This window comes from Xenopus tropicalis, chromosome 2 (assembly GCF_000004195.4).
Source record: "Xenopus tropicalis strain Nigerian chromosome 2, UCB_Xtro_10.0, whole genome shotgun sequence".
NCBI classification, from domain to species: domain Eukaryota; kingdom Metazoa; phylum Chordata; class Amphibia; order Anura; family Pipidae; genus Xenopus; species Xenopus tropicalis.
The window spans coordinates 164,832,625-164,857,543 of NC_030678.2; the positions used below are offsets into that span (position 1 = coordinate 164,832,625).

Below are 24,919 nucleotides of genomic sequence, written 5' to 3' on the forward strand. Positions count from 1 at the left end.
GGAAACATAGGAGTCTGGGTCTTGCAGTTCTGCTTTAATCTAATTGGTTCCACTCATCTAACAACCATTTTTTCCCCCCTAAATAGGAGAGACCTCAGGAGTGTGGCAATTACACCTGCCCGCCTGAGCTCTCTGAGCAAGAGGATCCTCAGCCCATCGAGGAGGATCCAACAGCCTGTAATGAGGTTTGTGCTTAATTATATCTTCTGAAAATCATTTTGTTTCAAGATTAAACATACGGTCACCTTTAGTGATAACTTGCATTGGATGATAGGCCTTTCATCCCATAAAGTAACTGTTATATTGATTGAGCGGAACCCTGGTGTTACCTCCATCCCCAAGCTGGTGGTAGCGCCAAGGTTTCCCCAGTGACCCCCCCGAATACATGCAGTGGACTTGTGCCAACTAATATTTGGCAATATTTTGACACTGAGCTGGAATTGTAGAAAAAAAAAACCTGCCTTTAAAATGATGAATTTATTACTACTTTGAATTGACAGGGCCTCAGTTGTTGCTTACAATTTTTATTTCAGATTATTTTTTATTGAGCAGAACCGATACAATAAAAAGACAACTTTCAACCATTGTATTACTTTGAGCTTTATAGTATTGGTTTGTGACCTTTTTTCTGTCTTAACCAGGCTGAAGAACCAGCAATGAGGCAGGAGAGCATGGACACCAGCCCCTGCCACTTCCAGGTAAGCAGAAAATAACAAATGAATGAAAAATATTTATTTTATCATATTCTCTTCTGAACTGAGCTGATCTTATAAAATAATATTTTCTGTCTTAACCAGAACATCATGGAAGAAACAGACCCTCACCCCGACACCTGTGAGGTAACTAGCATAGAGTTGTATAGTGTCCCAAATGAGCTTAGTTTCTCTTTAAGCCACAGGGTTCATGAATAATCTCTGTAAAGCATTATGATTATAGCTTATTTACCAACATAGATGCTAACTTGCTCAAATGCAGTTGCCCAAACTAACCAATCAGCATCTGTTGCTTATCGGTCTTTACCTTGTACAAGTTAGAACACAAATATGTTTTAGTTGTTTAAAATGGTGTCTACGGGCAATGGCCTAACTGCAATTCAGAGATTTTTGGATAATGGGTTTCTGGATAACAGATCCCATAACCAATTTACATAAATGTGGGATATAGATATGATTGACATCCACATAGGAACCTGTGCATAGTATAGTTATACCACTACCCCCCACTTACCAGATATGGGTGGGTTTGATCTATTTTCCTCTTAACTTGTTACCATCAGGTGGATTTGGCAATGCTGCCAAAATAAAAAAACTACCACAAAATTAAATATGTCACCTGAATTTTACATGGAAAATATGTTCACTTTTTCAGAGTTGAGCTGATTTGATAACTTTTATCTTTTAACCAGGAACCTCCAAAAGACCCTGGATATAACACCTGCCAGGTAAGTAGTAAAGAAACAGACATGGTTTGATTTTCTAAAGTTTATATAATTTGCTTTATACAAGGTCTGTTATAGATACTGAACCACAAAGTCATAGAAAGTTAATCAGATAATGAACTTTATCCCTCTTAGGAGGAGACACCAGGGCAGGACTTGGAGTCGGGCACGGACATCTGCCAGGTAAGCATAAGAGAGGGAGAGCAGGGGCAAATAAGAGAGGGAGAGCAGGGGCATATAAGAGAGGGAGAGCAGGGGCAAATTAAATTCACTGTACATTTGATGCAACATTGTATTTTAGCTTCTTTTCAACAGAAATAATACAATGTTCAACATGTTTTTCTTTCCCTTCCTTAACCAGGAGACTCAAGAGGACCCTGCCCCTGAACTCTGCCAGGTAAGGAGAAATCATATGAGCCTGAGCAGTGGGCCAATTCTGTCTTTAAGGGCTTTCTTTTTCAAGCTAGAGGTTTACGTTTATATAACAATATATTGTATCTCTTTTTTTACTAGGAATTGGACTGGGAATACAATTCCTGGTATGAGCGATGCATCAGAGAGGAGGCTCTGATGCATATGAGCCAGGAACATCTTCAGGTATTTAATGAGATTTAAGCAGAGATATTACTAAATCTTTACCAATAAACATTTAAATGGGCAGTATACCTCTTCTACAATCCTTTTGTATAATGAGCTGCTCTCATCTCAAAGCCTAATGATTCAGCTTGGGGAAGAGATTGGTTTGTTTATACAGAGAGTTCCTCAGACAGTTATTCAGATAATGAACTTTATCTCTCTTAGGAGGAAACACCAGATGAGGACTTGGCGTCGGGCACGAACATCTGCCAGGTAAGCATAAGAGAGGGAGAGCAGGGGCAAATAAAAATCACTGTACATTTTATGCAACATTTTATTTTAGCTTCTTTACAACAGAAATAATACAATGTTCAACATGTTTTTCTTTTCCTTCCTTAACCAGGAGACTCCAGAGCTCCCCACTCCTGAAACCTGCCAGGTAAGGAGAAATCATATGAGCCTGAGCAGTGGGCTAATTCTGTCTTTAAGGGCTTTCTTTTTCAAGCTAGAGATTTACGTTTATATAACAACATAGTGTATCTCCCTTTTACTAGGAATTGGACTGGGAGTACAATTCCTGGTACGAGCGATGCATCAGAGAGGAGGCTCTGATGCATATGAGCGAGGAACACCTTCAGGTATTTAATGAGATTTAAGCAGAGATATTACTAAATCTTTACCAATAAACATTTAAAGGGGCAGTATGCCTCTTTTACAATCCTTTTGTATAATGAGCTGCTCTCATCTCAAAGCCTAATGATTCAGCTTGGGGAAGAGATTGGTTTGTTTATACAGAGGGTTCCTCAGACAGTTAATCAGCTAATGAACTTTATCTCTCTTAGGAGGAAACACCAGATGAGGACTTGGAGTTGGGCACTAACATCTGCCAGGTAAGCATAAGAGAGGGAGAGAAGGGGCAAATAAGAGAGGGAGAGAAGGGGCAAATAAAAATCACTGTACATTTTATGCAACATTTTATTTTAGCTTCTTTACAACAGAAATAATACAATGTTCAACATGTTTTTCTTTTCCTTCCTTAACCAGGAGACTCCAGAGGTCCCCACTCCTGAATCCTGCCAGGTAAGGAGAAATCATATGAGCCTGAGCAGTGGGCCAATTCTGTCTTTAAGGGCTTTCTTTTTCAAACTAGAGATTTACGTTTATACAACAACATATTGTATCACTTTTTTACTAGGAATTGGACTGGGAATTCAATTCCTGGTACGAGCGATGCATCAGAGAGGAGGCTCTGATGCATATGAGCCAGGAACATCTTCAGGTATTTAATGAGATTTAAGCAGAGATATTACTAAATCTTTACCAATAAACATTTAAAGGGGCAGTATACCTCTTTTACAATCCTTTTGTATAATGAGCTGCTCTCATCTCAAAGCCTAATGATTCAGCATAGGAAAGAGTGTGATTTGTTTATACAGAGGGTTCATCAGGCAGATAATCAGTTAATGAACTTTTATCTCTTTTAGGAGGAAACACCAGAGGAGACCATGGAGTCGGGCACGAACATCTGCCAGGTAAGCATAAGAGAGGGAGTGAAGGGCCAAATAAAGTTTATTTTATGCACATTGTATTTTAGCTTCTTTACAACAGAAATAATACAATGTTCAACATGTTTTTCTTTCCCTTTCATAACCAGGAGACTCCAGAGGTCCCCACTCCTGAATCCTGCCAGGTAATACTTTTTAAAACTGAATATGAAACCCAGTATAAAGGACACAGCCAAACATAACAACCCTCTACCCAGCTCAACAGCTCTGCTTTCTCCCCTTATTTACGGGCACAAACATAAAAGTTTGGGTGTTGCAGTACTTTTTATGATCAAGGGTTCAGTTCATCTAACAATCATTTTTTTCTTTCTCCTAAATAGGAGACACCCCAGGAATCTGGCACTACCATCTGCCAGCCTGAAGTCCCTGAGGCAGAGCAAGTGGATGCTCAGATCACCAAGGTGAGCCACAAAGCCTTTAATGAAGTTTGAGCAGAAAGATCTAATTAATCATTTTTATCAGTTTATATTTCAAGGGCCTGTATCCCCTTTTTATCCTTCTGTATAATAAGCTACTCTTATCTCAAAGTCTTCAGCTTGGGGGTAGACAGGGGATTGTTTATACAGATGATTTCTCAGGTCAATATGTGAGCTTGGCTGCATTAACTAACATTGGTGCCACCCAGTAAATTAACCTTTTCTTGTCCTTCAAGGAAAATTTTTGCAGTTCCACAAAATACGTTGATCTGATTAAACTTTTTTTTTTCTTCCCCAGGAGCATGAAACACCCTCACTTGCGGACAGATTCCCAGTAAGCAGCTGTAAAACTGTATTTTGGAACATTAAAAGATGCAGTAGCACAACTGTTATGGATACTTAAATATTCCAGCCCTTGTTCTCCCCTCCATTTCCCAGTTTCCTCCTACACCTCCTGTGCTTCCCTCATGTTGGAAAGGTGCAACTGCATTCTATTAGTTTAATATTGTAGTTATTGTGCTTTCAAATACTATTTTATTTTTTAGGAACCCGGAAGATTCCTTAAATTAGGGGAGCCTATAGGAGAGGACCCCAATGGAGTCATTTATGTTGTAAGATATTTTACTCAGTGTTAAAATTGTGTATTTTGTCTCATGCTTTTGGGTGACTCTGTAATGTTGCCTATTGCTTGTACCCTCTAGCGTTGTCCTTATATTTGTGTTTTTTTTGTGGTTCTAAAGCTGCCAATAAACCTTCCCATTACCACACACTATATCTGTTTGCTTTCCCATACTGTTCCATTAGTAATGATCACAGAGCTTCTTTCCCTACTTTTTGTTACAGGCATGGCTCCGCAGCCAAAGAAAGGAGGTGGCCATTACCATCATTCAGGACGTGGAGGTAATGTGTCCTTATATGATTACTCTAATTAGATACTAATTAGCCTTTTGTTACACCTACATTATGGTTATCATTAGAAGAACTTGCTAACCAGCTATCAGTGTGTTCCCATTTTGACACCAATCAATGAAATACCCCGACCCCTAATAACTATGTAAATGTAAAAATAAGTAGCAAATACCGATTGAATACTTTATGGGATATAGGAAATAAAATAACAGGGAGAGTCAGTCATATTGGGCAATTCTCATGTAGTGAGTATTACAAGGCTGTCATTCTTCACAACTATAAGTTAGTTTGGGGTATCTGAAATGGTAAATGTGTCCATTTAATTTACTTTGTTTCTTTTGCTTGAAACTAGAAGCAGAAAAAGATCCTCAATGAAATCGAGGTACATCAGAAGATCTCAGGCCACAGAAACATCAGCGATTTTTATGGGGCATTTTATGTTACCTCTGTGAGACCATCACCATACGAAGGACTGTGGGTAAGTACAGATTTATTCAGATAGGTTACACATTTATGCACCTAATATATTTATTATAAACAAGGGTCCAGCACATGTGACCACTTCTCAGTAGCACCTGATGCTGCAGTCACACCCAGAATGTTTGTGTTGCCTATATCTCACTTACAGCCACATATAAAATAGTAGGACAGACCTACGCAAATCTATGTGCCAAAAATTCTTTATTTGTGTTGTAGGTTTCTACTGAGATTTGTACTGGTGAAACAGTGCAGTCTCTGATTAACACCAGGAAATCCATTGGTCCTGGATGGATCTCCTACATCTGTAAGGAGATACTAAAGGTATGTCACATGCAATGCTCCTCGGTGCTATTCTGGATATATCTAATTAATTAAACATGAAAAATATATATATTTTCACTTTTGCTTTATTCTTTTCCCAGGGCCTGTGTCATCTGGAAAGGCAAGAGGTAATCCTCCATGATCTCAGCTTGAAGAATATTGTCATCACTTCAAGCGCAGACGTGAAAATCTGTAAGTGATGCTTAGAATCTGAAAAAAATGGACGTTTTTTTCTTCATGTTGTTTATTGTTTGGGTTGTATTTATATATGAACATTAACATTCCTGCTTTTGCCATACAATTTCAGGTGAGTTTACCTTTGCCACGCTGGGAGGAAGAAGCAGTAGCACATCTGGCCCTTTACCATACATGGCGCCAGAAGTGCTCGCTAATTTCGGAGACACCAGCGTTCCGCACGATTGTAAGGTATTGTGATGTCTTCTCTCCTGCTTTTTATTTTAGAGTTAATGTCACCTTTATATAAAATGTATGTAGCTTACACAAGGGGAACTGCATGGAATGTTCTGCTCACTCACTTACATGCCCCTCTCATAACAGCAAATCCAAAGCTGTAATGTGGTTCCCGTGATATGAGAGAGAAATCTGAAGTAAGAGAGTGAAATGCATTTAAAGTGCAGGGAATAAGAATATAAGACACTAAGTCCCTTCATCTTCTTACACTTTATGGGGGTTTTTAACTCCATGTAACACACACGACTCTCAGATTTATTATCATGTGCCCCTGTGTATATTCTTCTCTAATACTTGTCTTTTCCTTTTAATTTAATATCCAGGCCGACATCTGGTCTCTGGGAATTGCGGCCATCTATATGGCTGAAGGGCATCTCCGTAAGTAAACCCTAGTGTGTGTGTATTATACTGCGTAACTGTTAGTAGAAGGGTCAGAGGGCGTGTATGTGTTATGTTGTAACATGAAATATTATTAAATATTAATAACTAAGGGTCTGATTTACTAAAATTTTAATTTGCATTATTTCCACAAAATATATACACAATTGTTAGAGGCATAAAAACCTTGAATTTGATTTTTTGAGCTCAAAAATGTCCCAATTTAGAGAATCTAAAAAACAATAATGAAAAAATGAGCTAAAAACTGGCGAGCTCCTGTGTAAGTCATTGAGTGGCGTAATTTCCATTGTCATGTTATTTGAAATGCCCGAAAAATCGAGATTTTAATAACATATTACTTTCTGATTCCTTGAAAACACAAGGAAAAAAAAATTTAAATGAAAGTAAATCACCCTCCATAAGTTGTATTTGTCAATCATCATATTCTCATGCTGTGTGTTCTTCTAACGTAGCGTTCTGCAAACTTCCCAGAGCAAAACTGATCAGGCGCGTTATTCACGGTCCCGCGCCAACATCATCACGGGACAAATGGTGAGTCATTTCCACTGAAACAGGGAAGGAGAGTGAGGGGGAGAGAGTGGGGAAATGGACAAGGAAGTGAGGGGGAGAGGGGGGGAATGGACAAGGAAGTGAGGGGGAGAGGGTGGGGAAATGGACAAGGAAGTGAGGGGGAGAGAGTGGGGAAATGGACAAGAAAGTGAGGGGGAGAGGGTGGGGAAATGGACAAGGAAGTGAGGGGGAGAGGGTGGGGAAATGGACAAGGAAGTGAGGGGGAGAGGGTGGGGAAATGGACAAGAAAGTGAGGGGGAGAGGGTGGGGAAATGGACAAGGAAGTGAGGGGGAGAGAGTGGGGAAATGGACAAGAAAGTGAAGGGGAGAGGGTGGGGTAATGGAGAAGGAAGTGAGGGGGAGAGGGTGGGGAAATGGAAAAGGAAGTGAGGGGGAGAGGGTGGGGAAATGGACAAGGAAGTGAGGGGGAGAGGGGGGGAATGGACAAGGAAGTGAGGGGGAGAGGGTGGGGAAATGGACAAGGAAGTGAGGGGGAGAGAGTGGGGAAATGGACAAGAAAGTGAGGGGGAGAGGGTGGGGAAATGGACAAGGAAGTGAGGGGGAGAGGGTGGGGAAATGGACAAGGAAGTGAGGGGGAGAGGGTGGGGAAATGGACAAGAAAGTGAGGGGGAGAGGGTGGGGAAATGGACAAGGAAGTGAGGGGGAGAGAGTGGGGAAATGGACAAGAAAGTGAAGGGGAGAGGGTGGGGTAATGGAGAAGGAAGTGAGGGGGAGAGGGTGGGGAAATGGAAAAGGAAGTGAGGGGGAGAGGGTGGGGAAATGGACAAGGAAGTGAGGGGAGAGGGGGGAAATGGGAAAGGAGTGAGGGGGAGAGAGTGGGGAAATGGACAAGGAAGTGAGGGGAGAGGGTGGGGAAATGGACAAGGAAGTGAGGGGAGAAGGTGGGAAAATGGACAAGGAAGTGAGGGGAGAGGGTGGAGAAATGGACAAGAAAGTGAGGGGAGAGGGTGGGGAAATGGACAAGGAAGTGAGGGGAGAGGGTGGGGAAATGGGAAAGGAGTGAGGGCAGAACTGGGCTGACAAATGCCAGAGGGGCTGCTGTAAGATGCCATAGACAGGTCATTATTTATTGGGTTTCTGTGTATTTGAAACACCAGGGCCTTTTTTATCCCCAGTCTGGGCACTTGGCTGTGCTGATTATATAAAATTAGATATAATATAACATGAACAAGTATAATTTTGCCTCTGTTTCATTTTTTCCAGGAGTAACAACTTCCATTCCTTTGTGAGTGAGTGCCTGCAGAAGAGTGCGGAGAGACGGCCAACTGCGAGGCAGCTTCTTGCGCACCCCTTCATCTCAGAGCTCTGGGATGAAAGGGGTGTAAAGAGGAGCCTCATGAGACATCTGCAGTGAGGTAGGGGAACCCCTCATTCTCATTATAGTTCCCTTGATGTATAGACTATAACCAACTACTGCTATTATTTATATAATATTCTCTGGCTTTCCCACATACACAATCATTCTGTAACTAAAGCCGCCAGTAAGGCTTAGATTGTATTAGGGCAGAGGTAACTAAACTAAGCCAAATCTAGGGAACAGTCAAACAAGCTGTGATGGGAGAACATGGTATTATTAAATAGTTGTAGTTGGCCTTTAAATTAGCATGTAATAGAGCATGAAATGGCAAAAATTGTAAATGCAAATAATAAAAATGAACAAATTGCAGAATTATTACAAACAGCTACTCCATGGCTAACACTGAGCAATCTTTCCTTAGGCCTGACTCCACGAAGCCATGAAACAACTTGACTGCCAACGGGGGAGGGACGGGGGCACATACAGGGGTCCTAAATACCGTCTTTGGACCCCTGCATAACATCTTGGTCCCGTTGGCAGCCCTTTGTGTTGGCTTCTTGATGAACAACTGCATCTTCTGACAAATGCATCTGAGAAACAGTGGCTCTAGAAGATCGACGTAAGTATGGCATTTATTGTCATGTTTTATTCTTTGTTTACATTTTCAAAGAAGAATGTATTTATGGCATAAATGCTTTGTTTATTGTATATTAATCTTTCCTTAGGCCTGACTCCACGAAGCCATGAAACAACTTGGCTGCCAACGGGGGAGGGACAGGGGCACATACAGGGGTCCTAAATACCATCTTTGGACCCCTGCATAACATCTTGGTTCCGTTGGCAGCCCTTTGTGTTGGCTTCTTCATGAACAACTGCATCTTCTGACAAATGCATCTGAGAAACAGCGGCTCTAGAATATCGACGTAAGTATGGCATTTATTGTCATGTTTTATTCTTTGTTTATTCTTTGTACATTTTCAAAGAAGAATGTATTTATGGCATAAATGCTTTGCTTATTGTATATTAATCTTTCCTTAGGCCTGAATCCACGAATCCATAAAACAACTTGGCTGCCAACGGGGGAGGGACGGGGGCACAAACAGGGGTCCTAAATACCATCTTTGGACCCCTGCATAACATCTTGGTCCCGTTGGCAGCCCTTTGTGTTGGCTTCTTGATGAACAACAGCATCTTCTAACAAATGCATCTGAGAAGAAGAATATATTATTATTTTTTTTTAACAATTCTTTTATTGAGTTTAAATGTACATAGTTTGCTTTATATTGTTTCATTGTCAATTGCTTGTTGTACATAAAGAAAGTAAATAAAGTATATTAACAACATAACCATAATAACATTGCAGTGTCTTCTTTGCTGATACCTAAGCTATTTATCCTTCAACCTTTGTTTCTGGTTACTAGCATGCCCTTCAGGGTCTTAGTGAAATATTGATGTTATATTTTAACCTTGTATCTGGGTGTGTAGGTCATTCAAGTTGGGGGATTTGGGACTGATATCCTCCTCGACCTGCAAATCTTAAGAGGGTTCTGCATCTACCCACGTTGACCATATTTTTTGAAATTTTTGAGGGCACCCCCTCCTTATGTAGGTTAGCTTATATAGGGGTATGGCTTTGTTAATCATGGATTCCCATGCTGACACTCTAGGGCCCTCTGGCGATTTCCAGTATAAGGCAATCATTTTTTTTGCGTACAGTATTAGGAGTAGTGTTCTTTCGTCCCTTTTAGGTGATAGATCCTCTACCTGATTTAGCAGTATTACTGTTGGATCTAACTGGAGTACTAGATTAGTTCTGTTCCTTATAGTATTCACTACTTTCCCCCAGAAGCGTTGTGCCTGTGGGCAGCTCCACACCATATGTAGGAAATCAGCTGGGGAGTGACAGCATCTGGGACATTCCTGTCCTATGTCTGGGTGTATTTTGTGCAGTCTTTGGGGTGTCATATAAGTGCGGTGGAGGTATTTCAGCTGTTAGTTTGTCTCTGCTACTGATAATCCTTTCAAATGTTGACTCTAGTATGCTTTCCCATTGGTCTGAATTGAGTTGGGGAATGTCTCTTTGCCATTTCTCACGTAATTTGGTGAGATTTGCATTGCCTGCCCTCGTCAGCTGAGCATAAAACATTGAGAGAGGTTTTTTGAGGTCCTCTATGTGAGTTAGGGTCTCTATATTTCTTGGGGTTATATCCGCTGTTAGACCTCCAAATTGGGTTCCAGTAGCATGGCGCAGTTGTAAGTATCTAAAAAGCATGGTATTGGGGAGAGAAAAAATGTGTTTCAGTTCTTGAAAGGCAAGCAGTTCGCCCTGTGGCATTATATCCGATATATATTTGATATTATGGCGTGCCCATATTCTGGGGTCAGGTATTGTTTGGAATTGCTCCAAGTTAGGATTATGCCATAAAGGGGTGTACTGCGAGCAGTGTGGTTGTGTCTTTGGGAAGGTTTGGAGTGCTTTCTTCCGTGCAAAGAATACATTATTAATAAATGTATACAATAAACTTTAAATGATATTGGTCTGTGCTGTATTTTCTTATTAGGGAGCCAGTCAGAATCACCTGCAAGCCCACTGTTGGCTCATACCCATCATCCCTTTAATGAGTTCTAATGAGAGAAGTTAGAGAAGAGGGCACAGCCCACATCTAACTGAATCCCATAAACCCTCTTACTGTGCTTGTTTTATCCAGCCTGGTCCTGCTGGTGATTCCTGGCTTCTCCTAGTGGGTTCCATCATTATCTTTACTTGTAGGAAGCAGAATAGTCTCTAATGCCATTATTGATGCTACACACATTGGTGCACTTAGAAAGATGAAAATGTTCTCAATATCCTTATACTTTGAATTAGTTTCCATCAGTTCCACATGTTGGGCAGTTGAGTGTTCCCGATTAAATGTCTGCAATATTTGATTCACTGTAACATTCCAACATTAGATTTAGAACAATTCTCATATTAACATAGTAGATAAGTTTTCTAAAAAAAGTGTCCATCAAATGCAACCTTTCTATCTAATAAAACCTGCGTAACTGCTAGTAAATCCACAGGGAGGCAAAAAGCCCTCTGGAAGCCTCTCCAATTTGAAAAAAATCCTTTCTGACCAGTTCCTGGATAAACCTTGTAGCTAATTTCAGTAGCACTGTACCTTTTCACTTCCTAAAAATCCACCTAATTTCCCCCCCCCTGGCCGAGCCTGGGAAATAGAATCCGTCCCGTGTACTTGGGGACACTTCCCGTGACTTTGTCACTGACAGCTGCCTGTACCCTGCCTGCCCTCCCTTGTATGAATGCTATGCAGCTCTGCCACAGCCCTTTCATCTAATGCACTTAGCAGCAATCTCAGCCCTTCCCAGCACCCCCCTGGCACCGCTACTCTTAGGTTGGGTTTAAGGCAGGGCAGAAAGTATCTGTACTGGGCCCTTTGCATCACTGGGATCCCTTAAGGGAGAATATGTGCTCATATTCACCCTCAGCTGTAGGATAATGTTGCAAGTATCAGTCATTTATCATCAGACTGCATTACTACAGATCTACCAACAGGGGTCAGTATGTATGTACATCTGAGCACCGCTTGCAGTTCAGGAATATCAGTACCTGAGTGTAAGGTGGCCAAACACGTGGCGATTTTCGATGTTTCATGCGATCGTTCAATCCACCACTAACGTTCAGGGCTGAAACGGCAGAAAAGGAGGTAGAAACAATAGGATTTCTACCTCCTTCTGCCGATTCAGCCCTGAAGGCAGATTTTGCTCAGACGCCTTTTATGGCACCCGATCAAAATCTTGTAACCCGCCCGATCGGTGAGTCGACCGATATCAGCAGCCTCCTGCGATATCGGTCGATTCGCCGACTTGCCATACATGCACCGAATATCGTACGGAACGAGGTTTCACACGATATTATCGGTGTGTGTATGGCCAGCTTTAGGCTTATGTTACACAGGGCTATCGGTAGCTGCTTCTTGTAGCTTGGAAAATACAGTTTTCATTGTTGAGAAGCATACTAATAATGAATAATAAATATTCTTATCTCATTCAGAACCTCTGCCCAGCTGGTTCCCAAGCCTGCCTGCCTATGATCCCAGCCAGATTGTACCACTGTGTGACCACCTGCTGCTATGGCCTTTAGATGCTACAGTTCGCAAAAAAATATGGGAAAATGTAAGTATAATGTAACAGAGCAGCTGTTAGTCGCTTGGTGATCAGATGCCTCTTCTCCATGTCCAAGTAACCAAGTCAGCCAAAGTTCCATTTAACACAATGCCTTGCACACTTCTGGGATTGTCCTTCTGTACGTCTGTTTGCCAGAGAACAAAGCAATGCATTGTGGCATGCACTGGAGCATAACAAGTACGAGAGAGGGAACCCAGGCAGCAAAGGGCAAATTCCTGTGTTTGCTCCGCCTATACACACACTTACCTCTTAATACCCCAAACCATCAGGGTCAGAACTGTAATGTCATGGCCAGCACTGGTCTGCCGGAGATACACACACCAGCCTATTGTGATTTTATTATTACTCTGGGAATAGTGAGTGCCAAGCACACATCATATATTGGCAATCGTGGGGGTTCTTTGCCCCATTTGCACATGATGGGTCAATTAGGGCTGATTTGTTCCTTTGCAACTACTGGATCATAACAGGAGCCTAAGCAGTATTTTAAACCAACCACATAGTTATCTGACCTTGAAGGATCATTGGTTTGCCCCTTATACACAGGCCAATTACCTACCAACTTGGTCTCTACCCCACTACCCCATGTACAGGCAGCTTTAGTCTTTAAAAATCTATCATTTCAAAACAGAACCAGAGTATAAACACCCAAAAACCATGCTGGGAGCCATCAAACACAGAGCAGTGATACCCAGTTGTGTCTGAAAAGACTGAATTGTATGAAAAGACTGGCAAATTTGCAGGCTTTATCTACATGGCACTAGGTGCTGGTTACTAGGTACCTACTTCTTACATGACAACAATGCAAATCCCCATCCATTGTATCAGATAAGGGAACAGAAGCTTTGTTTGTCTCTCTGCTCTTGCCAAGAAGATAAAGGTGGACCCCCAAAAGGTGAAGTTATGGGGCTTCCCGGCTCCATGCTTTCCAGGAGGCCCAGGTGCCCTACAAGGTCAGCAAAACATCTGTTCATCAATACAAATATCAGCATTTTCCTATCACCGCTTGGGTGTTAGAGTCTTTGGTGGGCCCAAGGAGGCCCAGACTGACACTGCGCAAAGTATAAGATAGACGATGAGAGATTTTATTAAGTCGAAGGCCATTGTGCCTTTTTAATGGGCAACTCAATACAAATGTGAAATGTAGCTGCAGGACAGAAATATAAAATTTCATGCAAATTATTAAAACCCATACAATGGGGATAAGTCTTTGCCTTCTCCTTGACTCCAGCCAATGACATTCCAAAGTCCTTCAACAAAACTTCTGGGTCCTCCCATTGCTTTTCATTTTCCTCCATCTCTTTATCCGCTTGTCAAACCATGGCCTTCCTGTGGGCTGCCTCCAGCCCTGCGTGTCTATAGGCTCCTGTCATCAGGGGAGAGGGCTTCTGTACAATAAATGTCTTTAAATAAGGACTTCCATTGTATTTTCTGCTTCCGGGAAGTCGTTTTTGTGAGCAGTGTTGCCAACTCGCCCTCTGTGATCTGGAGTCTTCCCAAGAACAGGGGAATTATCTAGGAGAAACCAAGAATACAAGAACATTGTTAGAATATTTCCCATCCCTGTACTAGACAAGTGCTGAGCAACACAATAACCCTCATCCAACCAAAATGGCCTTTATCTAGGGCAACGGTTGAGGATAAGCCTTGTGGTTAAGGCTCCATGGAGAAGCCATTGGTTCCAAAAATATCTAGGACAGCAGGCAAGAGTATTCACCCTAATAAACCTTCAAGCTCAGCTTGATATTTCAACCTAGGTGGCCTCCATGCTGAGCACCCCAACTGCCACTGCACCATATCACCCCAGGGGTACCAGCCCCACAGTATGAGAACCACTGATCTAGGTCAATGGGCTGATTAGTGGGCTTTCAGGGGTATCTAGGAGAACAAACAAGTTAATTCCAAATCTCACCCTCAGTGGCCTTCAGGCTGAGCACTCCCACCTCTTCCGATCCATATCACCCATGCGTTGGTGGGGGAGTGAATACTGATTGCCACATCTTATTTGGCACTGGTGTCAATAGCTCATGACAATGGCTTCCTCCTTACTCAGTTAAACAGAAAATGTAATTGTCATAACCTCCAGCAGAGTGTTTACCATTGGAAATACTGCCAACGACTTCCCTAGCCAACTGCAACAGTGTTCCCTGCCCAGTTTGTGTTATTATAGTAGTGCCAACATTTTGTGCCACCAATGGGCTCTTCACATAAATTTACCCAACTGGCAATGCCAGCTACCCACAGGCATTATGCACATACCTGGCCAACCGCATGTTCCGATTGGCTGGGACAAAGTTCTACGGAGGGGTCAGCCTTGTGCCTACTCTCTTTATGTCTCCATGTTTTCCACATTTGCCATTCTCACGCTTACCTAGTTTCTCACATGCTTTGTTGGCAGTGTGCCGTAGCAAGGGGCTGCTCGAGGGAGTCATGTTTATCCGCCCCCTGCCTGGGAACGAAGCACTGTTTGGCCAAAACAGCTCAGGACTCTTCTCCGTCTGGGTGCTGTTGTCTTTGCTTCCTGTTTTGGCATGAGATGCCGTCACAAGTGGTATTGGGGGCGGCAGAAACAAAGATGGAGGGAGAAGCAGTAAGGAAGGTGATGGGATTTCATGGTGATCCTTGCCTTGATTCAGACCTACAAATGAGAATCTGGGTGAGGGTTCTACTAAGACAATAAATTGGTTAGCTTCACTGCAAACGCCCCCCTCCCATGTTGTAATGTGTTTTCTGGTTCTATCACAGCTGGTTTCTGAGGATACCATTATTTCCATCATACTGAAAGCTTAACCTGGAATCTGTCTATCTAGACCCCTTATGAGCTATGGAGGCATAGAGATCTGCACTCATTTGGGGGAATTCTGGGTTGGTAGTCATGATTTAAACACCATCACCTTAAAGAACCAATAGACCCCAAAGTATTTCTGCTGAACCAATCAACTGAATGTATTGGTAAAGTGATATGGTATCCTCCCCATGCAGGCAGTAAGCCAACCTAGGAGACAGTTCCTGCCAATGCTATGCCTGCAGTTTCCTAACTACCAGCTTTTGTTGGTTGGCCATGCACCCAGTGACCTAACAACTCACCCTTTTTTACTGATCCAGAAGAAACCACAGAGGCAAAAAGCATATTGGTGCAGTGGAGCTTGGCCTATAGTAACTATCACTGCCCTGTGACTGATATAGCTGGAAGTGGGGTAGCCCAAGTGACCTAAAAGTCTGCAGAAGCTAATGGTTATCTATATCCTAGTAGTGAAAAACAACCAACCTAGCGTCTGCTATGAGGGCATTAGGAGTAATATTTAATGGCCAATGGTCATGGCTAACATCCCCAGGCCATACAATAAGCTGTAGCATTTACCTATACTTCCCTTGCGGGCTTTCTCTTCCTTCTTCTCCTCGGCCGCCTGGTTGCTGTTCACCGATGTCTGCCTGGAATGGACTCCTGTGCTTGTGTTGGGCAGAGTCACGGCAGCGATAGAAGGTACGGAGCGGGCCGGGCGTAAACTGGAGCTGTCATTCTTCCCGGGATCCTTCCGCGAGCGCTGATGGAGGACTTTAATCATAGCATCTTGCTCGATTATTTTTGCATGCAGATTTTTGATCCTGTTGGAAGAAATTCAGCCCCATTAATGATATAATTAGGAAATGGTTTCGCTGCTTTTAGTTTTCATGGAAACAAAGAGTTTTAAAGCATTTGGAGAACAAGTGCACAATGATTTGTGTATTAGGAGAACGGCATTTATATGACATTACACGCAAATTCTAAGGAGAAATCAATATTCTGATATTCTGAATCTTCTCAGAAACCAAAACTGCAGAATGAATGTACATCGCAAAAGTGCTCAGAGGAGAAAGTTCACATTTATTTATTTTTTTATTTGTGTTTGGATCCTGTTTAAGAAAGTACAGATAAAACGGTTTGCAAAGGGCTAGAATGCTACACCAATAGGTATAAATGCTGGCCAGTGTCAGTGCATATCCATAGCTGTGAGTCTCCCACAATGCCTTTTATTGAACTATGTGCTGTTAATTACTTATAATGATCACAGTGTGCCAATAGGTTTATGTAGTTACCCAACCAATCAGCAATAAGCTTTATTCCATCTAGGGCTGTTAGAATAAAGAATGGAAATACAGGTATGGGATCCCTTATCCGGAAACCCGTTATCCAGAAAGCTCCGAATTACAGAAAGCCTGTCTCCCATAGACCCCATTTTAATCAAATAATTCAGAATTTTAAAACTGATTTCCTTTTTCTCTGTAATAATAAAACAGTACCTGTACTTGATCCCAACTAAGATATAATTACCCCTTATTGGGGGCAGAACAGCCCTATTGGGTTTATTTCTTGTTTAAATGATTCCCTTTTCTCTGTAATAATAAAACAGTACCTGTACTTGATCCCAACTAAGATATAATGGATCCTTATTGGAGGCAAAACAATCTTATTGGGTTTATAAGTAGACTTATTAGTAGTTTATTAGTAGGACTAAAGTATGGAGATCCAAATTACAGAAAAACTCAACTAGAAACCCCCAGAGCATTCTGTATAATGTGTCCCATACCTGTAGTTAATAAAGTGAATTGTCCCTACCTGCCGCCTGTATTCCTGGATCGGGTCATAGACCTTCCAGCCGTTTTCAGGAAACACTTCTTTGTACTCAAAGGCAAAGAGCGGCTGTGGGGAAAGTACAATACAACAATAAGTGAGATATATATTACAGAACAGAAAGGGAAAGCCATAAATGGAGATCTGCCTTTGCCTAATCCATTTTGAGGGGACAGTTGTGTAAAGAATTTAAGCTGCTATTCATTAGCTAGAGGTTCATAGAGGTTATGGCGCATGTGTGCAACTATTCTGCGAATGCGCACCTACTCAGTTTTAATACAGTATATGTAAGTTAAGAGAAGCTGCCTGGGCCTGACACATTTTCCTCACAGGCTACTTGTTTTGGTGGCCCAGAGGTTCCTCCAACGAGAAGCCACTTGGCATGGCCACTGCTCAATACCTCTTGGCACGTGAGTGCTGTGCTGACAGATGGAGGGATGGAGCTGCCCCCCCCCCCCCCTATATCGGGTCTGTGCCAGAACACTGAAAGGACCTGATACAAAATCATAGGAGCAGGGGGCTGAAAAAACATGGCCCTGCCCCTGTAGAGCAATGGATATGCAGAGTGGCTTCTCATTGGGCAGTTTGCCCCCATGCTGAATTTAACCCTGGGTCAGGACAGACAGATGGTATCGCAGCCCCAGGTATTTGCTGCCAAAAATATCTATCATGCACTGGCAGTGGGCAAATATTAAGCCTAAATTGATGTTTAGGTTTAAATGGTAATTTTATTATCTGCAGGCCTTCAGGGCACCTATTGGTACCTGGTCAGTTCCCAAGACAGGGAGGTTGTTTAAGTGATATGACTAAACTGGTAAACACTGTGGGCTCACTACTGCCCCCCACAGGGATAAGCCAATGGGTCTGTTGAAGGCAAGATGCAACGAGTCAGAAGTGAGTGATACAGCCTGTCTAGCTCTGGCACACCCCAGGGCTCTCCATTCCACTCATATTGTGGCACTGATGCCCCCCAAATACTGGCACCTATTTAACCTGCATGTCATTTTGTCCCACTAACCATTGATGCCCCTCTACCTGCCCTACCACCTATGTGGCTGCTTGATAAGATAAGAAGTATGCCAACCAGCCTACTTTACTAGCCCCATGCCAGATCCAGCACAGACAGGCCCAAATGAGACTCACCAAGCCGTAATTTAATGGAAAGGCAAACTTCGCGAGATTCTCAAATACAGATTTACGTGTGCGCAGATCTTGCTTGTAGGCAAATCGGATGTTCCGCATATCCTGGCAAACGAGGGCAAAACCACAGAAAGTGACTATAAAGAAAGACCACCAAACGCAACAGCAAATAAACAGCTCTACCCTAGCGATATGTATGTTATTCTGCTAACACAGAGGGGGGTCCTCACCAATATGGACAGAACGAATGGGTTAGTAAGGCGAATTAAAGAGAAACTATACCCCTGTATAAAACCCTGCTTCATCTAAATGGACCATATGCATAAAAATATACTTTTTAGTAGTATGTGCCATTGGGTAATCCTAAATAGGAAACTGCCATTTTAAGTACTAAGGGCCGCCCCCTGGGATCATAGGAGTCACAGTGCACACAAACAAACCAAGGCACACATACATGCTAGGCCCCATCAGCCAATGAATGGACAGAGTTCTGCCTTTTATTCCCACACTACTTCCTGTTACAGTTAGAGCTGCATCACTTCCTGTCAGCTGATCTCTGAGGGAGCACACAGCCCATCGCTAAATGGCGGCTCAAACAAAATGATGTAAAAGGGCAATATTTACTGATATATATATATTCCAGTTTAATAATTCTTTAATAGGTCACCTAATATGAGATAAACTATCTGTTGCTTGAGTATCTATTTTGGGGGTATAATTTTCCTTTAAGGCTAGCGCATATGTAACACTGTTTGAAGTGGGTGGGGCTGAATTATTAGGGTAAGAAACAATATTCTCCCTTTGCACACATCATTATAGCTACTTTTTTGCCATAAGCAGTTACTATTTATTGGGCTGTTTGGACCTCTGGCCACTGAATCCCAGTCCAGGCCTGGACACAACAGAATACAATAAGTGCTTTTATTCACAATAGACTGGGCTTTGGCTCATAAGTGGCAAGCCTGACTCAGAGCGCAGAGCAGAAATGAGCCCTACAATCTTTGCCTGCTTGTGTTTCTATATTTCTTTTATACAATAGTTATCTTTATGGATGAAGACACACGGAGCTACAAGTAGCAGCTACTTGTCACTGCAACTAAACTAGACAATGCTGATCTTTAACTGATAATTGTCTTTACGTGTACAGTATTTTAGCAGAGGCAATTCTCAGTGTTGTCTATGGCAGTGAAATTTTGGCATTTAGTAGATGTGACAAGTAGCTGCTACTAAGTAGCTCCGTGTGTCTTCACCCTATGAGTTGGAGGCGGTGTGTGACTCCTGAGTAATTTCCCGTGATAAGGGAGATTTGTCATGGGCGACTAATCTCGCCATGTGCCAGAGCACGTTGCGCAGGCGATTTCAGCAAATCGGCGAAAATGTCTTGCGAGGCAACTTCGGCGATTTGCCGAAATCCCCTGCGCAGCGTGTGCCATCCCACTGGCGACTTACATTTTCACCGGTGGGATGGTAGTTCGGGGAGATTAGTCGCCCGTGACAAGGGAGATTTGTCGCGGGCGACTAATCTCCCCGTGTGCCAGAGCCCTAAATCCCCCATTCCTGTTAGTGGGGGGGACCGCACGGTATCTGGTTTATACAGAGACCCAGATTTGCCTGGAACCCAGCAGGACTGCACAGTGATAGGAACTAATTCCTGATTTTAAAGCTTGGAATTAAAAAAAAAATACAGGGACAGGTTCCCATGATGGTAGCTCCTCTATGTTCTCTTACCCTTTCCAGACTTCTGAAATAGAGTCGGTAATTGGTGACGGTGAAGCTCCCCTGATATGCGCCGCTGAATGGGCAGATGTACGTAACGTCTTTGGCTGAAAGGTACAAAATGCAAGTGTAAGCGAATATTCTCATTGCAAGGAATCTTTATTTACAGGATCCCATGGTAGCTCCCCCCGAGGCCCTGGTACCGACGCAGCCCCCCCCCCATTCATTTCTCATGGCCCAGACCCACTTCCATTCCTTCTAATCCTCTTCCCAGATGGTGAGCTCTAAGTTACTCATCTGCTGCTCCGGTGCCAGTCACTGCCTGACAGAACCCACGTGGCATAACTTCCCCTGCAGCCTCACTTCACTTACTGAACAACAACTCCCAGCAACCCCTAACAGCCGCCTAGTACTAGCCTGCATGCCTCCGCTTTAAAATATATTGAGTTTAGTAGCTATATTTCATAAAGGCCTCACTCTGCTGCAGTGTTGGAAACAATTCACTCACAATGCCTTTGATTATTCCCATATTGCTTTAACTGAAGGAATGTTGGCTAAAACAAATACTGCTAACAAGCCCGTGTTATTATACTTTCTCCTGCCTCCAGGGCCCCAGAATTAGCCCCACCAACCATAGGCTCAGGGAACCCTCAGGAAGCCCACGGAACTTATGTCATATGTCCACTGGATGGGGAGGTCATTGTGTTTAATGGGAGGCGAACTTGCCCTTTGTTGTACAGTTGCTAGGGAACATCATGGATACCCCTTAAACTAAAATCGGATTTATCATGTCAGTTTATACCTAATGCTGCCAAGCCCATGTAATGTGCAAGAAGGAAAATAAATGTAGTGTAATTCCCAATATAAACCATCAGAAAGTAAAAATTTCAGATACCGATGTCCTTAACTGACTCTCCGGGGAGTAAGAGCAGCTCCTCCATCCCGACGGCTGCTTTCTCCTATCCGGACCTACGGAATAAAAACATGCAGCCAATGGGTGAGTAGAAGGTAAGGCTCTACCTACATGTATTTAGTTAAATCTCAGCTTCACCAGATCCAGAATATACTAAATGGCCCCCCTCCTCCACCTTCTAGGAGACAGCACCCCCTTAATGGTTTTAAATACCTTTGTTATATATTCCTATACTGATCAGCCTGTAGGCAAAATGGGCCCTCCAATATACTTCTATCCCCCCCAACCTACTCTTGGGTTCCACAATCCGCTCTGCATCAACTTAAACTATAATTTTATCCCTAGTGTCTGCTCCTCTACAGGCCTAACCTCCAATTCCCACAATTCCTTGTATGTTCTGTGATTTAAGGTGGCCAATAAAGCTGCCAATTCGGTCCTGCAGATGGAGCCCTCTAACAGGCCTGCCTGGCATATATCTGCCCAAGAACTGGCCAAATATTGACTGGGCAGGTTTAATAATCCTGTTGGGGTGAGGACCACATTAGTTCCTTGATGTAGTCCTTGCCTCTGTGGCATTAACCATTGTTGTGATACAAACATTTGGCTCTCAAAACTGACGTCACCCACCTCAAGGTGGCCATATCTAGTGGGTCCCAATGGTTTAAGTCACTGTTGCTGATATAGTAGTCTATATCCCTGTATAGGATTATAACAAGCTCCAAACAAGCGGATCTGGCCATGTATGGCCACCTTAAGCCAAGAGCAGATATTACTGTGAGAACTGACTGGTACTGCACAAACTAGCACTGTCTCAGGCGGGCCAAAGCCCTTCTTATTACTCCCCCCCCCATACCCCTCCTATTGTGTTATAATCCTGTACAGGAATATAGACTACTATATTAGTCTCTCAAACTGTTCAGACTCATATGTAAAGGACGGCAGTGCAGTAGTGGGTTGTAGCTTTGATTCCACTTAGGGAAATATCTGCAATGACTGTGCATGATGTCCCCGTGCCTCTGGGGACTATGGTTTCTTTACATACACCAAAACCCTACAAGCAGATTAATAGCCTCCTGATAAAACTGCCCCTAGTGTGTGTTTAGGTGATAGGGACCTTAGACTGTAAGCTCCTCCGGGGTAGGGACTGATGGGAATGTGATAGGGACCTTAGATTGTAAGCTCACTGGGGCAGGGACTGATGGGAATATGATAGGGGCCTTAGATTGTAAGCTCACTGGGGCAGGGACTGATGCATAATCTCTGTAAAGCGCTGAGGAATATGTTGGTATATAAATAAAGGATACTAATAATATGTGCTTCTCATTCTCTCCCAGCCTAACGAGATGCCCTAATTAACAGGGTGTGGAGTAAAAACCACAGGTTTGGTGGTTCTGTCAGACACAAGAGATAACAGACAAACACACCCAAACATGCTTACATACACGCACACGTTTATTTGGAATGGCGCAAATGTGCCCGTGTTTGGGTGTGCCCGTCATGTGTTATCTGTTTGCCTGGGTAATGAGCAAACCTGGGGCAGAATTACACAGTATGGCAGCTCCTCGCAGGATAGAATGTTAGCAGCACAGGAGCCAAACGGGGGAGAACTGATCAGAACCAACCAAATGGGGAGGAGCTTATCAAAACCAGCCAAATGGGGGAGGAGCTTATCAGAACCAGCCAAATTGGGAGGTGCTTATCAGAACCAGACAAACGGGGGAGAACTTTTCAGAACCAGCCAAATGGGGGAGGAGCTTATCAGAACCAGCCAAATGGGGGAGGAGCGTATCAGAACCAGAGAAGAGAAAGGGATAAACAAACACTGCTTTCAGGAGCAGGTATATTTACAATTAACTTTATTTTCTTTCATTAGGCAAAAAACAGGTTTTAGGTGCGGTTCCCCTTTAAGCACAAGTGACATATCTATCTACAGAAATATAATATATTTGTGGATGGAAAGATGCTTCAGGCTGAGGATAGAAAGCCGAACTGATCAGCTGATTCTTGCAGCGTTTCCCTTTTTCATTAACTGGGATAATCAGCAGTTTTATCACAAGCTTTGTTTTATTGTGCTTCCCTATTGGTGTTTGTATCGACACGCAATATTAGGGCTCTGGCACACGGGGAGATTAGTCGCCCGCGGCAAAACTCCCTGCTCGCGGGCGACTAATCTCCCCGAGTTGCCTTCCCCCTGCCATCCCACCGGCCAACATGTAAGTCGCCGGCGGGATGGCAGACGCGGCAGGGCGATTTCGGGAAATCGCCGAAAAAGCCTTGCGAAGCCTTTGCGCGAAATCGCGCCGCCGCGTCTGCCATCCCGCCGGCGACTTACATGTTGGCCGGTGGGATGGCAGGGGGAAGGCAACTCGGGGAGATTAGTCGCCCGCGAGCAGGGAGTTTTGCCGCGGGTGACTAATCTCCCCGTGTGCCAGAGCCCTTAGCACTCAGTGCTGCGTTACTCTGTAGCAACAGCAAGTAACCCCTCAGTGACTTCTAATATCCTTATCATTTACAGTAGGGGGTACATTATCCCTTATAATACATGAGTGATACTCAGAGTTCCCTGTATAACTCAGCCTGCAGCCTTGTGCCTTTATATGGGCACAGAACCCCTCAGTGACTGCTAATATCCTTATCATTTACAGTAGGGGGTACATTATCCCTTATAATACATGAGTGATACTCAGAGTTCCCTGTATAACTCAGCCTGCAGCCTTGTGCCTTTATATGGGCACAGAACCCCTCAGTGACTGCTAATATCCTTATCATTTACAGTAGGGGGTACATTATCCCTTATAATACATGAGTGATACTCAGAGTTCCCTGTATAACTCAGCCTGCAGCCTTGTGCCTTTATATGGGCACAGAACATTGCTGGTCCTCCCCCAGCATCCTCATACTATGGCCCGCTCCCCGCTGCAGCATCCTCCAGTTGCCCCCTAGCATCCTCCACAAAATCCTCCAGCTCCCTCCCAGCATCCTCCAGCTTCCTCCAGCGCCCTCATCAGCATCCTCCAGCCCCCCTTACCATCCTCCAGCTTCCCCCAGCGTCCTTCCCAACATCCTCCCCAGCATGCTCCAGCCCCACCTACCATCCTACCCCAGCATCCTCCAGCCCCACCTACCATCATCCAGTTTCCCCCCAACGACCTCCCCAACATCCTCCAGCATCCTCCCCAGCATCCTCCAGCCCCACCTACCATCATCCAGTTTCCCCCCAGCGACCTCCCCAACATCCTCCCCAGCATGCTCCAGCCCCACCTACCATCATCCAGCTTCCCTCAGCATCCTCCAGCCCCCCTTACCATCCTCCAGCTTCCCCCAGCGTCGTCCCCAACATCCTCCAGCCCCCCTTACCATCCTCCAGCTTCCCCCAGCGTCGTCCCCAACATCCTCCAGCCCCCCTTACCATCCTCCAGCTTCCCCCAGCGTCGTCCCCAACATCCTCCAGCCCCCCTAACATCCTCCCCCCTAACATCCTCCTCCCTACCATCCTCCTGAGGCATGTCCTGTGGCTCTCCCTGCTCTCCCCAGCACCCGCCTTCTGCACCCGCCTTCTACATCCGCCGCCGCCTCCTCCTCCGGCTGTATCCTCTTCTTATGCCCACCGGCTTGCCGCTGCAGTTTTTATAAGGTTGCGCCCGTGGTCAGCGGGTAATTCAATTGGCTGGGCCCCGTGCGTACTTGTGACGTCAGTACGCACGGGGCCCAGCCAATTGAATTACCCGCTGACCACCAATGACCCAAGGGCCGTAATTCTTTAAAGGGGGCCCGTGCTTAAAAACTGTGTCACGGCCGGGCCCCCTTTAAAGCAACAATCGGCCGGGCCCGGGACAACAGTCCCCCCGTGCCCCCCTGACGGCGGCCCTGCTTATAATACATGAGTGATACTCAGAGTTCCCTGTACA

General features: G+C 44.0%; 1 protein-coding gene across 1 annotated transcript; it reads right to left on the bottom strand.

Moving 5' to 3' along the window:
* Positions 1–13,713: 13,713 nt before the first annotated feature.
* LOC101733199 (angiomotin-like protein 1) lies at positions 13,714–24,182 on the bottom strand. The gene is made up of 7 exons (XM_031896234.1): positions 24,137–24,182; positions 20,994–21,067; positions 20,111–20,205; positions 17,228–17,311; positions 15,992–16,236; positions 15,002–15,268; positions 13,714–14,145 (listed from the first exon to the last, which is right to left on the bottom strand). The coding sequence occupies exons 1-7, from the start codon at positions 24,180–24,182 to the stop codon at positions 14,036–14,038; spliced, it is 921 nt and encodes a 306-aa protein (XP_031752094.1). The 3' UTR covers positions 13,714–14,035.
* Between the last annotated feature and the right edge of the window lie 737 nt (positions 24,183–24,919).

Excerpts from the sequence above, each read along its gene's own strand:
- LOC101733199 (XM_031896234.1), bottom strand. The coding sequence starts at position 24,182 with ATGCTGGAGGATGTTGGGGAGGTCGTTGGGGGGAAACTGGATGATG. Across the intron at positions 21,068-24,136 it reads TGGGGGGAAACTGGATGATG|GTCCGGATAGGAGAAAGCAG; the intron begins GTAGGTGGGGCT and ends TTTATTCCGTAG. Across the intron at positions 14,146-15,001 it reads CAAAGCATGTGAGAAACTAG|ATAATTCCCCTGTTCTTGGG; the intron begins GTAAGCGTGAGA and ends GGTTTCTCCTAG.